The 16,167-nt window shown below is 41.7% G+C and overlaps 1 protein-coding gene across 1 annotated transcript in view; it reads left to right on the forward strand.

Annotated features, from left to right (window-relative positions):
* LYST (lysosomal trafficking regulator) overlaps nucleotides 1–16,167 on the forward strand; it is a 377,263-nt gene that overhangs the window by 324,564 nt on the left and 36,532 nt on the right. The window contains 1 exon segment of the mRNA XM_075594997.1: nucleotides 8,050–8,190. Within this exon segment, the coding sequence (XP_075451112.1) occupies nucleotides 8,050–8,190 (141 nt within the window).

The raw sequence follows: 16,167 nt of genomic DNA on the forward strand, positions 1-16,167 counted from the left end.
GTGTGTGTTGAATTTGGGTGAATGAAGGTGTATAAATGGGTAGAGTTTGTTATGTAATTGTGTGAACGTGAAGGTGTGAATGAAGATTGTGTAGTGTGTGGGTGAATGTATAAATGTAAAGAGGATCATGAATGTTGAAATGTAGGAAAAATATTTAATGAAATAATGTTATTAAGGGAGAAAATGTTTAATTGCCAAACCGGGACATGTTGTGAAGGTGGGCATTTTATTATGTCAATGTAAGGTAGGCTGGGTGTCATTGGATAATGTTAATGACACATGTTGTGAAGGCGGACATTTTATAATGTGAATGCGGCCATAAGTGAAGGAGGCCATAAAGTGCGTGCGGCCATGTGCAGAGTGAGTGTCGGGCGGCCGTTGCGGAGGTGAATTTTGTAAACATAAGGGATTTTGTAAACATAAGGGAGAAGAATCCGTTGGGCGGCCGTGTGTGCGGTCCGCCCGGGCGGACTTGGATTGTTGTAAGTGGTTGGACTTGGATTTTGCAAATCTTAATGGAGAAGGCCGTTGTAACCTTATGCAGCCATTTTATAAATTAAATTATGACTGCTTAGGTGAAGGTACGGGCCATGTGCACAGGGAGTGTCGGGCGGCCGTTGCGGAGGTGAATATGTTAAACATAAGGGATAAGGTACTGCACCGACACACTTTATTCGAGCAAATACCCAGTATGTACCTGGCAGATACCTGGAATGCGCCGCTCCTCACCTCTGACAAGCCCCGTTGCGTTTGCCTTCCCAGCCTGGGTTCATGCCTGGCTGACGGGCGGCTGATCTGTTAAATGATAATGATTAGGATTTAATAGGCTGCAATGCTTCGCGTGTCTACCAGATGGCATAAATTCATGAATTGTAATGCAGTATATATATATATACTGTGCAGTATTGCAGCCAGCGGGAATAAAATGCTTCAATCCCTGCCTGGAAAATACCTCAATGCACTCGGGCAGAAAACAGTCACAAACCTCAATACACCCGGGTATACCCGAATTCGTGGGACTAGCCGAGCTCGAATAAAGTGTGTCGCCAGTGTAGAAGAATCCATTGGGCGGCCGTTGGATTTTGGTTACCTTAATGGAGAAGGGCGTTGTAACCTTATGCGGTCATTTTATAAAGTAAATTAAGAGTGCGTAGGTGAAGGTACGGGCGGCCATTTTGTAATCGCAATTAAGAGTGCGTAGGGCCGCACGCCATTAATTTTATGTTGATTTTGGTTAATGCGATTAGGGAGTGTGTGCCGGAGTGTGTGCAGGCTATGGCGGTGTGTTAATCAAGCATCCGCGGTGGCGGTTGAATGTGCACAGCTACAGGTTATTTGTAAGGCAGCAAGTTAAGCTGAAGTTAAGGGACAGTGCAGGGCTACAGGGAGTGATGTGTTGGTCGGGCGTGTGGCTACAGGGGAGTGTCGTCGTGTCTGAGGCCATAAAGTGCGGGCGGCCATGTGCACAGGGAGTGTCGGGCAGCTGTTGCGGAGGTGCATTTTTGAAACATAAGGGAGAATAATCCGTTGTGCGGCCGAGTGTGCGGTCCACCTGGGCGGACTTCGATTTTTTTAACTGGGCGGACTTAGATTTTGGTAACCTTAAGGGAGAAGCCCGTTTTATTAAATGAAAATGTTTTTTATGAAATTAAGAAGCATGACTCTCAGGTGTGGGATGACAGTGAGTGTGTGTGTAGACAGGGGTGACAGTGTGAGTTTGAGTGTGTGTGTGTAGACAGGGGTGAGAGTGGTGTGTGTGTAGACAGGGGTGACAGTGTGAGATGGATGAAAGTTACCAAGGGTGTCAGGTGTGAGTATGTGTGTACACATGGGGGTGACAGTGAGTGTGTGTAAGTTAGCAAGGGTCTCAGTGTGTACACAGGGGTGACAGTGAGTGTGTGTGTAGACAGGGGTGACAGTGAGTGTGTGTGTAGACAGGGGTGACAGTGAGTGTGTGTGTGTAGACAGGGGTGACAGTGAGTGTGTGTGTAGACAGGGGTGACAGTGTGAGATGGATGAAAGTTACCAAGGACTCCGCAGGGGTTCTCTGGGGGTATGGTGTCAGTGCAAGTGTATGACAGTGAAGTAGGTGTGTGTCAGTGATGTCACTGTACCTTTTGGCCAATGAGAGTCGTGTGGGAGGCTGACTATGGGCGGGCGGACACAGGGACCACGTGTGTGTCTATGTGTGTGTCACAGTGGAGTGGAGCATACCTCTTGGCCAATGAGAGTCGCGGGGGGGGCGGGCAGACCGAACGGACCAATCACATTCATCACATCTAGCACTAACCATTCGAATTTATATATTAAGATGTATAAAAACCTATTGGAAAGATATAAACATGGAGAGTAAACCAGTCAAACAAAAAGGTTCATCAAATTTTTGAAAACACCAAACCTTAAAATTAATTGGGCTGATTCCTAAAGAAATAATATATCCAAATAACCAGTGTTTGACAAACCTATACATTTGCACGCCCCGGGCGAGTGGATTTAACATCGTGGCGAGCTCCTATTGGCCCAAGCAGCACACGTGTGGTACCAGGTGGCGAGTAGATGTTTTTTGTTCGGCGAGTAGATTTTTTGGTGATTTGTCGACCACTGCAAATAACTATATGCGCTAATACAAGAATCAAAATTGTTTAAAAAAAAAAAAAAACTCAGTTGAAAATATATCACCCTAAATAGGATATATCAAGGACAGGCTATTTCTCTAACAAGTAACCATACTGTATGTAACATTTGGATATGTATGATCTAATAAAAAAGCTGTGTGTGCTGTGCACGCGCATAGTAAGTGAAACTTCTTTGACTTTTGTCGCAGAAATTGACTTATAACGCGCGTGCTCGGCACACATGTGTCAGTCAGTGTATGTGTCAGTCAGTGAGTATGTATGTGCGGGTGTGTTACTCAGTGTGTGTATGTGTGTCAGTCAGTGAGTATGTATGTGCGTGTGTGCATGTGTGTCAGTCAGTGTGTGCATGTGTGTCAGTCAGTGTGTGCATGTGTGTCAGTCAGTGTGTGTGCGCGTGTCAGTCAGCGTGTGTGCGCGTGTGTCAGTCAGCGTGTGTGTGCGCGTGTGTCAGTCAGTGTGTGTGTGTGTGCGCGTGTCAGTCAGTGTGTGCGCGTGTCAGTCAGTGTGTGTGTGTGCGTGTCAGTCAGTGTGTGTGTGTGCACGTGTGTCAGTCAGTGTGTGTGCGCGTGTGTCAGTCAGTGTGTGTGTGCGCGTGTGTCAGTCAGTGTGTGTGTGCGCGTGTGTCAGTCAGTGTGTGAGTGTGTGAGTGTGAGTCAGTGTGTGAGTGTGTCAGTCAGTCAGTGTGTGTGTGTGTGTGTGTGTGTGTGTGTGTGTCAGTGTCAGTCAGTGTGTGTCTCTCTCTCTCTCTGTGTTGTGTGAATGTCTCTCTGTGTTGTGCCCCCCACCCCTCCTCCTCCCCCCCTCCCACTACCCCAGGCGGAGCTGCGGACTCCCAGCCATTTCCCCCCCCCCCCCGCGACACGTGGTCCCGTTACCCCCCTCCTCCCGCCTCTCACTACCCCAGGCGGAGCTGCGGACACGGAGCTGCGGACTCCCAGCCCCCCCCCCCGGCGACACGTGGTCCCGTTACCCCCCTCCTCCCGACTCCCACTACCCCCCTCCTGCCGACTCCCACTACCCCCCTCCTCCCGACTCCCACTACCCCAGGCTGATCTTCGGACACGGAGCTGCGGACTCCCAGCCCCCCCGGCGACACGTGGTCCCGTTACCCCACTCCTCCCGTTACCAAAGCAGGAGTGACAGGGCAGGGGGTGGAGCCTCGGCCTCAGCTATCCCACCACGGAGCAGCGTACTCCACGGCGGGCAGCACCACAGAGCCCGTGCCAGATGAGGGGAATTAAATACCCCTTAACACACCTTACGTGACAGCGAATCACCGGCTGCCAATTAAATTTTGAGGGCGGCCACCGCCGCATGTCAGCGGGTGGGGGGGGTGTGGGGCTCGGGGGGGGGGGGTGATTAGGAGCGGCGCCGGCGGCTATAGCCGCCGCCGCCGCATCTGATTTGTGGAGCGGGTGTGATGTCAGTGTTGGGGTCGGGCTGAGCCAGAACACAGCCCGGCCTCAACTGCCAGCACTGACGTCACATCCGTTTCATTTCTGTCTCCACAATTCTTTTTTGCCCCATCACGAATGAGGTGCCACTAAGGAAGTTTCACTTCAAAAATAGATACAAAAGTGTTGCAAATATCCTTGGTAGTGATGTACCGAGCACCGGGTAATTACCCGGTACCCGATTTACCCGGCGCATTTTCAGCCACCCGGACATTACCCGGACCCAGCAGCAGGGCGCTGTGCCCGGCACCGGGTAGGAACTGGCGCAGAATAATGTCAATAGTAGCTGAAAATACATCATCATTTACCTACAGCCGGCAACGGAAGGTGAGGAAGACCGCAGCGACATCTGGGAGCAGCAGCAGAGGTCCTGGTGGCGGTGGCAGCAACAGAAATCTGTGTTCAGCCGGCGGCAGCCACAGGAATACAGCACACAGCTGATACCAGTGTGAGCCGGGGATCCATGTGACCGGAGCAGGAGCGTTTCTATTAGACAGCCGGGGAGGAGCCGGCTGTCCAATAGGAACACTCCTGCTCCGTTCACATGGTTCCCTGGCTCACACTGGCATCAGCTGTGTGCTGTATTCCTGCTGCTCACACCAGCTGAACACAGACTTCTGTTGCTGCAACTGCCACCAGGACCTCTGCTGCTACTCCAAGATGTCGCTGCAGTCTTCCTCACCCTGCAGGTAAGTGCCAACCGAGTACCCAGCCGGGTAAAATGATTGATTTTGCCCAGGTACTCATTACCCGGTTTTCTAAAATATTAGAACCCAGTACAACACTAATCCTTGGTTACATATGGTAACTTGAGTCACTTCTAAAGCGTAATGAAAGAAGATACATTATTGGAGCATAGATGAATTCTAAAAGCCAAAATACATACTCATCGTGATATAAACAGGTGTTGAATGACAGACTCCATAATGCAGGACTTTCATTTAAAGAAAAGCCAATATTTCATCCTAGGATTAATGATAAGACCAAAATATGTGGACAATTATAAAGGATGGCTATCACAAACCAAATTAATTGCATCTATGAAATTTGAGATAACATCAATAATAACCTTGTCTAATTCATGCATATGTAAATCACCTTAATGTAGAATTTTTGAAACGTTGTGTGTTTTTAATTTGTATTTTAATGTTTCGTTTGATTCTCGTATTAGCTCATCTAGGCATGTCTTCAATAGTTATTTGGGTATATTATATCTTTAGGAGTCAGCCCAACTAGTTTTAAAGTTTGATAAGTTTTGCCAATTTTTTATGAACTTTTTGTTTCATTGGTTTAGTATCCATGTTTATATCTTTCTTATAGGTATTTATACATCTGATATATCTGAGGGATCTCGGATCATGCACCATTTAGATTTTTAGTTATGGGTTGGTTGTATTGTTTTTCCTTCTGTCTTGCTTTATGTGTATTCTATTAGCCCGTTATCATTTTTTCTGCTGTACTGCCCTTTGTGTGTGCGGGCTCGTCATGACCATCTGAGGTATAGTCGCCGATATATTTAGTTATATCAGGAGTCTAATTACACAACGCTGATTCGATATTTTATGGCATGTGACTCCCTATTGTGATTATCATCACAGGTGTACAGCGGTCATGCCCAGCCCCCTTTCTGAGGATTTGTGCCAAGGGAATTAGATATTTAAACCCTGATTCTATGTTCATTATTCACTCTTTGATAAAGCACCACCCAGTGCAAAATGCGTTAGAGACTTTACGGCTTTTTTTTTTTTTTTAACCCATGTGCCAATAAAGTTTTTTGTAGATTTCATCAGCTCTCCAGCCCATTTTCTCTTTTGAAAGTAGCTGTGCACCAGCATACCTGTTTGTTTCTGGATCCTCATCAGCACTAGCAGCTTCCCTAGTCATGTTCATGTTATGCAAGTTTGCCTAGTCTTTAAAACGCATGAACATGCCTCTACTTGCAGTGAATGTTTCATCCTTGGACCCTTCTCTATGCTAGTGCTTAAAGTCCTCTAAAAGACTTAAAACCTTGGCTTGAATTATGGCTAAATTAATGGGCACACAATGCTGGGATTGATCTTTCAGCCATGTGATGAGTTTTGTAACCTCGGCAATAAGTCCATCACATTGCCTTATTGTTTTTGCTTGCATCAGAGCTGAGCCCTTATCATGCTCCAATATTCTGGCCTTGTCTTTCAGAATGGTCACAATTGTTGTATGAGGGATATCCAACGAGCAGCCAATTTCCGTATTGGTCTCTCCTTTCTCTGAACGCCTTATTTTTAACTTTACCTCCAAAGTTGCAGGCTTTCTATTCCGTATTTGAGCAGAAACATCGCTGGCATTTTTCTGTTTGTCAGACATGGTTAAGGGCAAAAATACACCACAAAACGTTCACACAGACTGTGCTTTGTGATTTCACCTGACTGCACGTTTGTGATTGGCCGATTGGTTAAATTTGAGGTCATGTCACATGAGTGTCGGATAATGCATTTTGTCATCAGAAAAATGCCCATTGGAGATACAGATGCAGCGACGTTATTCGAACAAATCACAGAGCCGTTTATGTGTGCGCTGCTGTACTCCACGCGGCATTAACACGGCCAATCGCCCCAGGCACTCGTGTTTATCGCGGTTGCTTTGTTTGAATTTCATGGATTCTGTTTCTTTGTCTGCTATGAAATGAATGAATTGTAATGTGTACTGTGCTACTGTGTCAATTTCAGTGTTTAACACTAAAATGCCATTTTCTGCACTCGTGTCTTAAGGCGGGGTGGGGCGAGAAGGTTGGAAGAAATCCCGCTCCATGACATGGGTATTCCGGGGTATACAACACGTGAAGTGTTCGAATAACGACCGCTGTATCTGTATGCCATTTGTGGAAAAAGGAAATGTCATAAAGCGAGGACCGTCTGTGTGTGTGTGTGTGTGTGTGTGTGTGTGTGTGTGTGTGTGTGTGTGTATATATGTGTGTATATATATATATATATATATGTGTATATATATGTGTGTGTGTGTGTGTGTGTATTTATATATATATACAGTGGTTGACAAATCAGCAAAAAATCTACTCGCCACACAAAAAAATCTACTCGCCACCTAGTACCAAACGTGTGCTGCTTGGGCCAATATTTACTCGCCCGGGGGTTAAATCCACTCGCCCGGGGCGAGCAAATGTATAGGTTTGTCGAACACTGTATATATATATATATATATATATATATATATATATATATATATATATATACACAGAGAGAGAGAGAGAGAGAGAGAGAGAGAGAGAGAGAGAGAGAGAGAGAGAGAGAGAAAAGTAATCCACTCCAGCAGGAGCAGACACAAGACAGCACTCAAAGGTAAGTAAGAAAACGTATTAAAAAATGAACATAGCACAAACATGCTATGTTTATTTTTGAATACAAGTTTTCTTACTTACCTTTGAGTGCTGTCTTGTGTCTGCTCCTGCTGGAGTGGATTACTTTTCTCTTACTATGGGTATAGGACATGCACCGCAAACTGTTTATGATATTGGGAGTGCCGGCTGCTCCATTTGTTGTGTGTGTGTGTGTGTGTGTGTGTGTGTGTGTGTGTGTGTGTGTGTGTGTGTGTGTGTGTGTGTGTGTGTGTGTATATATTTCACGAGACACAGCGCACATTCTTTCCCTGTTAATCTGAGGATTCTGGCAGTTAGTCATAGGGCTGATCGACCCAAACTGATGCGGATACATGATACAATAGGAGAATAACATTGTAAATTACCATTATTGGGTGAAACATCACTGATTTCTTTTTATCTCTCAGAATATTTAACTTTACTGTTCATCTCAATGTACATTGTTTCCAACATTAATGTAATTTATTTACATTTTAGTTCTGTTGAGTAGGTGTCAATTGCCATATGGTTTAGGATCGCTTAGTAAATATAGCCATAAATCTTCACTTTTATTTGTAAAAATTTTAATTTACCTTTCTTACATTTTTAGATCAAAGCTTTGATATTCCAGATAGAACTTTTCATTCTATGAATACAACTTGGCGTTTGTCTTCCTTCGAATCAATGACTGATGTAAAAGAGTTGATCCCAGAATTTTTCTACTTACCAGAGTTTTTGGTAAATAGGGAAGGTATGTCAAACATAAATGCACTTTATTTCCTGAGTTTTAGCTCTGTTTTGATATTTTACAGTGAACTTTACACACCACATTATTTAATGGCAGCTGCAAGTCTGGCGAATTCAATCTTAATCGATAAACTGAAATATAATTAGTTACTTGAACTGTTAAAAATTCTAACATTGGTCTACAAGGTGTATGTGGGGTGTTTAACCAAAAATGGCGCTCATATGCATTTACAAACAGACAGTGATATAATCAATAAAATAGTGATAAAGTGATACTTAAACAAACACAATGGTTGATTGCAGCTGTGACCTGGTGTAGGATTTCTTTCTCAATCCTCGTTTGAAGAAGTGGCAAGTGGATCATCAGGAAGCGCATACCATGTGGGAACACATAAAAAATGCTTATGGTGCAATATTGTGCAAACAATGTTGAAAGAAATTGTCTAGCCCAAAAATGTGTACACAGAATACTCACAAACGTGAGGTAGGATACAGACACATAAAGGTATCTTTTACGAACTGGTGTCAGTCTGTCAAGTATGTTGTTGCCAGAGGAGTGTGGTTCTCAGCTGACCTTAGGGTAGGAAAACACTGGACATAGCGTAGACTGTATGACAATTTAATAAATGAAGTAGTTATATTCCAATCTACTCACATGGTGCAAGATAAAAAACAGCATTTTAGATCTCAATGATCTCTGCAAATTTCGCTCTGTGCTGCCACCGGATGGAATCTCTCTCTCGGATCTTTCTCCTTCTCTGCTGTGCGTGTCACGGGTGCGTGTCAGCGACCGGAAGTGACGTCATCAGCATCCGAGGCTTCCGGTGGGTAGAGACAGCGTCACTCTACGCGTTTCACCTATCCTAGGCGTCCTCAGGAGTGACGTTGTGAGCAGTGTAGCTAGTATATATACACCCTCTAATTGGCATTAAATTAATTAACTGAAAAAAGCTGGTAGACACTTTACAATTGCTCAGATAAACTCTCTGATGTATAGCTTGAGTGATTGAACACGCGATCATGCAGGGCAGTCAGTGGGACTTTAATGCTGAATGCCTGTCCGTTTATATATTGGGCAAATGTGTTCTGCAGATCGCGATCGTTCAAAAGCCCTTGCCATATCTGACTTGTGCATAAACATTATTAAATACCAGGATATGTAAACTGGCCAAATCGTATATATAAGCATGAACAATTATGTAACACAAGAGCATGATGTCTTAAATACATCATATCCAATTTAGTCAGATATATCTTAGTGATAGTCTTTAAAGTACTTAGTGCATAATAATGTTGGCATTAAAAATAGAGGTATTATATTGCCACATGTGTTGGGCAATACATGGGAAAATACCCAGTTTGATTAACCTCTGTATCTGACATATGCAGAGTTCAAAAAACCTATAATAAAACAACTCAAACTAATCCTAATATCTGGTGATCATATGATCTATCTTTAATACAATTGATCAAAATAAAATATAAAAAATATAAAAAAATATGAAATATCCTGGGGGGGGAATAGAAACAAATGGTTAATGCAGGAAATATAAGATTGAACTTATAAAATTTATAAAAATATTAAAAAATCTTATAAAAACTTATAAAAAAGGTTTGATGTCAAATTCTAAATTAAGGCCCGAGGGGGACATGGTATTTAATTCGAACATCCAGAAGGATTCTCTCTTTAACAGAGCTGAATGTCTATTGCCACCCCTCCAATGTGGCATAACTTGTTCTATGGCCTTAAAAGTTAACCCTATTGGGTCTGAGTTATGGTTTAGCAGGAAATGATTGGAAACACTATGAGTGGTGAGTTTCCTCCTAATGTTTCCAATATGTTCCAGTATACGTGTCTTCAATGGGCGAATAGTTTTCCCCACATATTGAAGACCGCAACTGCACTCAATGAGATATATTACAAAGTTTGATCTACAATTGAGATGCTGTTTTATATTGTACATTTTCTTAGTAGCATAAGACGTAAAATTATTGGTCACTTTGGACCTAAAATTGCAGGCTGTACACATTTTACAGCCATAAAAACCATATGTCGGATTCAGCCAGCCAGAGTTATTAGCAATATTTTTTTCTTTTAGTGCACTAGGGGCCACAATGTTTTTGATATTTGGTGCTTTCCTATAAACCATTTTCACCTTATCCGGTAGGTGTTTCCCAATGATTGGATCATTTTTTAGGATAGACCAATGTGAATTAATGATGTTATTAATTTTAAATGCATCCTTGTTATATTGTGTGATGAATGGCACATTAATATTTATACAATGTTTATCTTTCGGTTTAGGTGCTAACATAGATTCTCTAGATGTATTGGCCGTTCTTTCTAGAGCATTATGGATGACATCCTCTCTGTATCTCCTTTCCCTGAACTTCCTCGACAAGACCACTGATTGTTCCTGAAATACATCATTATCAGAGCAGTTGCGCTTCAGACGTCTATACTGTCCATATGGAATGTTGGTAATCCATCTATTAAGATGGCAGCTTGACCGTAGAATATAATTATTTGCGTCAACATCTTTAAAATAATTTTTTGTTTTGATGATGTTATTATCTAAGTATATGGTGAGGTCGAGGAAGTTCACCGTGGAGGTACTAGAAATGGAGGTGAATTTAAGATTAAATTCGTTATTGTCTAGATTTTTTAGAAATATATCTAAATCTTCCTGTGGACCCTTCCACACAAAGAGAATGTCATCTATATACCTGCGCCATGTGACCAAATTTGCGCTCTGACCAGCCCATGACCATATGTATTGATCTTCCCACATGGCCATGAGGAGGTTCGCGTAACTGGGCGCAAATTTGGTCCCCATGGCGGTTCCACATAATTGGAGGAAAAATTCATCGCAAAACCAGAAGAAATTCCTACTGAGGACAAATTCTATGCATTTAATTAGAAATTCTATTTGGTTAGTGGGCATAATTCCCTCATTTTCCAAAAACAGCTTGGCGGCTCTGCATCCATCTTCGTGTCTTATGGATGTGTACAGAGCCGTCACGTCTGTAGTGACCAGTATAAAGTTTTTTTCCCATTGGATATCCCTTAGCATTAAGATCACATCGGTGGTGTCTTTTAAGTAAGATTTTTGTTTTTTCACAATCTCTTGAAGATAGTGATCTATGTATTCCGATAAGTTTGCTGTAAGGGATCCTATACCGGAGATTATTGGTCTCCCTGGGGGTTGCGTCAAATTCTTGTGGATCTTTGGTAGGAAATAGAAGACGGGGAAAATCGGATCCTGTACATTAAGAAATAGAAATTCATATTCCTCCAATATTCCCCGTCCTCTACCATCCTCCAGAAGGGACTGCAATTCCTCCTTAAATTCAGCTGTTGGATTGCTACCTAGTTTCCGATATGTAGTATTGTCCCCTAGGATCCTATTGGCCTCCCTAATATAATAATTATGATCCATGATGACCACACCCCCTCCTTTGTCTGCCGGCTTTATTATAATAGATTTGTCCAATTTTAGTTCTTCTAACGCTATTTTTTCATCTTTTGTCAGATTTGTATGCTGGTCACTTCTCCTGTATGGGAGAGCCTCCAGATCTTTGGTCACTAGTTGGAAGAAGACATCCAAGTGATTCCCCTTTGCAAATGTGGGAAAAAACTTGGATCTAGATCTACAATTTGAATGAATGTATTCAGAGTTTCTAGAATCTGAAGTGTTAGGACTGTCTGCTTTATTATTTTGTGTTGTAGTCCAATTTCTGGTTTCTGCATCTTTGCTCAAGAAAAATCTCTTTAAAGTGAGAGATCTAAGAAATTTGTGTGCATCTACATAAAGACCAAAACCAGGGGGTGTATGAGTTCATGGGAGACCAGGAACCCATTTCACCCCCTGGCGAATCCCAGTACAAGCGTAAAACAAAGAAACAAAAGACGCATGTCAGAGGGAGACGAGGGGGTGGAACACGGAAAAATAAGGAAATTTCAATAAAAAGTAACATTTTTAATATTAGTAGTAAAGTTCTTACAACAAGCCAAAATAAAGTTATTAGCAAGGGACTAACATTTGCTCCCACCATTGGACCAAATAAATTTGGTCTTTATGTAGATGCACACAAATTTCTTAGATCTCTCACTTTAAAGAGATTTTTCTTGAGCAAAGATGCAGAAACCAGAAATTGGACTACAACACAAAATAATAAAGCAGACAGTCCTAACACTTCAGATTCTAGAAACTCTGAATACATTCATTCAAATTGTAGATCTAGATCCAAGTTTTTTCCCACATTTGCAAAGGGGAATCACTTGGATGTCTTCTTCCAACTAGTGACCAAAGATCTGGAGGCTCTCCCATACAGGAGAAGTGACCAGCATACAAATCTGACAAAAGATGAAAAAATAGCGTTAGAAGAACTAAAATTGGACAAATCTATTATAATAAAGCCGGCAGACAAAGGAGGGGGTGTGGTCATCATGGATCATAATTATTATATTAGGGAGGCCAATAGGATCCTAGGGGACAATACTACATATCGGAAACTAGGTAGCAATCCAACAGCTGAATTTAAGGAGGAATTGCAGTCCCTTCTGGAGGATGGTAGAGGACGGGGAATATTGGAGGAATATGAATTTCTATTTCTTAATGTACAGGATCCGATTTTCCCCGTCTTCTATTTCCTACCAAAGATCCACAAGAATTTGACGCAACCCCCAGGGAGACCAATAATCTCCGGTATAGGATCCCTTACAGCAAACTTATCGGAATACATAGATCACTATCTTCAAGAGATTGTGAAAAAACAAAAATCTTACTTAAAAGACACCACCGATGTGATCTTAATGCTAAGGGATATCCAATGGGAAAAAAACTTTATACTGGTCACTACAGACGTGACGGCTCTGTACACATCCATAAGACACGAAGATGGATGCAGAGCCGCCAAGCTGTTTTTGGAAAATGAGGGAATTATGCCCACTAACCAAATAGAATTTCTAATTAAATGCATAGAATTTGTCCTCAGTAGGAATTTCTTCTGGTTTTGCGATGAATTTTTCCTCCAATTATGTGGAACCGCCATGGGGACCAAATTTGCGCCCAGTTACGCGAACCTCCTCATGGCCATGTGGGAAGATCAATACATATGGTCATGGGCTGGTCAGAGCGCAAATTTGGTCACATGGCGCAGGTATATAGATGACATTCTCTTTGTGTGGAAGGGTCCACAGGAAGATTTAGATATATTTCTAAAAAATCTAGACAATAACGAATTTAATCTTAAATTCACCTCCATTTCTAGTACCTCCACGGTGAACTTCCTCGACCTCACCATATACTTAGATAATAACATCATCAAAACAAAAAATTATTTTAAAGATGTTGACGCAAATAATTATATTCTACGGTCAAGCTGCCATCTTAATAGATGGATTACCAACATTCCATATGGACAGTATAGACGTCTGAAGCGCAACTGCTCTGATAATGATGTATTTCAGGAACAATCAGTGGTCTTGTCGAGGAAGTTCAGGGAAAGGAGATACAGAGAGGATGTCATCCATAATGCTCTAGAAAGAACGGCCAATACATCTAGAGAATCTATGTTAGCACCTAAACCGAAAGATAAACATTGTATAAATATTAATGTGCCATTCATCACACAATATAACAAGGATGCATTTAAAATTAATAACATCATTAATTCACATTGGTCTATCCTAAAAAATGATCCAATCATTGGGAAACACCTACCGGATAAGGTGAAAATGGTTTATAGGAAAGCACCAAATATCAAAAACATTGTGGCCCCTAGTGCACTAAAAGAAAAAAATATTGCTAATAACTCTGGCTGGCTGAATCCGACATATGGTTTTTATGGCTGTAAAATGTGTACAGCCTGCAATTTTAGGTCCAAAGTGACCAATAATTTTACGTCTTATGCTACTAAGAAAATGTACAATATAAAACAGCATCTCAATTGTAGATCAAACTTTGTAATATATCTCATTGAGTGCAGTTGCGGTCTTCAATATGTGGGGAAAACTATTCGCCCATTGAAGACACGTATACTGGAACATATTGGAAACATTAGGAGGAAACTCACCACTCATAGTGTTTCCAATCATTTCCTGCTAAACCATAACTCAGACCCAATAGGGTTAACTTTTAAGGCCATAGAACAAGTTATGCCACATTGGAGGGGTGGCAATAGACATTCAGCTCTGTTAAAGAGAGAATCCTTCTGGATGTTCGAATTAAATACCATGTCCCCCTCGGGCCTTAATTTAGAATTTGACATCAAACCTTTTTTATAAGTTTTTATAAGATTTTTTAATATTTTTATAAATTTTATAAGTTCAATCTTATATTTCCTGCATTAACCATTTGTTTCTATTCCCCCCCCCCCCAGGATATTTCATATTTTTTTATATTTTTTTATATTTTTTATATTTTATTTTGATCAATTGTATTAAAGATAGATCATATGATCACCAGATATTAGGATTAGTTTGAGTTGTTTTATTATAGGTTTTTTGAACTCTGCATATGTCAGATACAGAGGTTAATCAAACTGGGTATTTTCCCATGTATTGCCCAACACATGTGGCAATATAATACCTCTATTTTTAATGCCAACATTATTATGCACTAAGTACTTTAAAGACTATCACTAAGATATATCTGACTAAATTGGATATGATGTATTTAAGACATCATGCTCTTGTGTTACATAATTGTTCATGCTTATATATACGATTTGGCCAGTTTACATATCCTGGTATTTAATAATGTTTATGCACAAGTCAGATATGGCAAGGGCTTTTGAACGATCGCGATCTGCAGAACACATTTGCCCAATATATAAACGGACAGGCATTCAGCATTAAAGTCCCACTGACTGCCCTGCATGATCGCGTGTTCAATCACTCAAGCTATACATCAGAGAGTTTATCTGAGCAATTGTAAAGTGTCTACCAGCTTTTTTCAGTTAATTAATTTAATGCCAATTAGAGGGTGTATATATACTAGCTACACTGCTCACAACGTCACTCCTGAGGACGCCTAGGATAGGTGAAACGCGTAGAGTGACGCTGTCTCTACCCACCGGAAGCCTCGGATGCTGATGACGTCACTTCCGGTCGCTGACACGCACCCGTGACACGCACAGCAGAGAAGGAGAAAGATCCGAGAGAGAGATTCCATCCGGTGGCAGCACAGAGCGAAATTTGCAGAGATCATTGAGATCTAAAATGCTGTTTTTTATCTTGCACCATGTGAGTAGATTGGAATATAACTACTTCATTTATTAAATTGTCATACAGTCTACGCTATGTCCAGTGTTTTCCTACCCTAAGGTCAGCTGAGAACCACACTCCTCTGGCAACAACATACTTGACAGACTGACACCAGTTCGTAAAAGATACCTTTATGTGTCTGTATCCTACCTCACGTTTGTGAGTATTCTGTGTACACATTTTTGGGCTAGACAATTTCTTTCAACATTGTTTGCACAATATTGCACCATAAGCATTTTTTATGTGTTCCCACATGGTATGCGCTTCCTGATGATCCACTTGCCAATTGGTCTACAAGACCTTATGCAATCACACCTCAATTTATGTCAATTTTATATTACAGATGTATGTACCAAATTGCCATATACATTAGATTCATGCGTTTAATCTATAGGTGATATGCAGCACTTTCGGTTTGGGGTATACCAGCTAGATCTTGCGGTAACTGATATTCACGTCAGTAGCAGTTAGGATCGTGCTATGTAACCCCTTTTCAGAGCCGGGTGAATTCCAGCCTGTGTGTGCCTGGCAGGAATATAAGACTTTATACTGTATACATTGGGAGAAGGAGTGGCTCAGTGAGTAAAGACACTGACTGGCACTTAGTTTGAAGCAGGGGAATCTTGTTCAATTCCTGGTGTCGGCTTCTTGTGACCTTGGGCAAGTCACTTTATCTCCCTGTGCCTCAGGCACAAAAACATAGATTGTAAG

Source organism: Ascaphus truei, chromosome 4 (assembly GCF_040206685.1).
Source record: "Ascaphus truei isolate aAscTru1 chromosome 4, aAscTru1.hap1, whole genome shotgun sequence".
Taxonomy (NCBI): domain Eukaryota; kingdom Metazoa; phylum Chordata; class Amphibia; order Anura; family Ascaphidae; genus Ascaphus; species Ascaphus truei.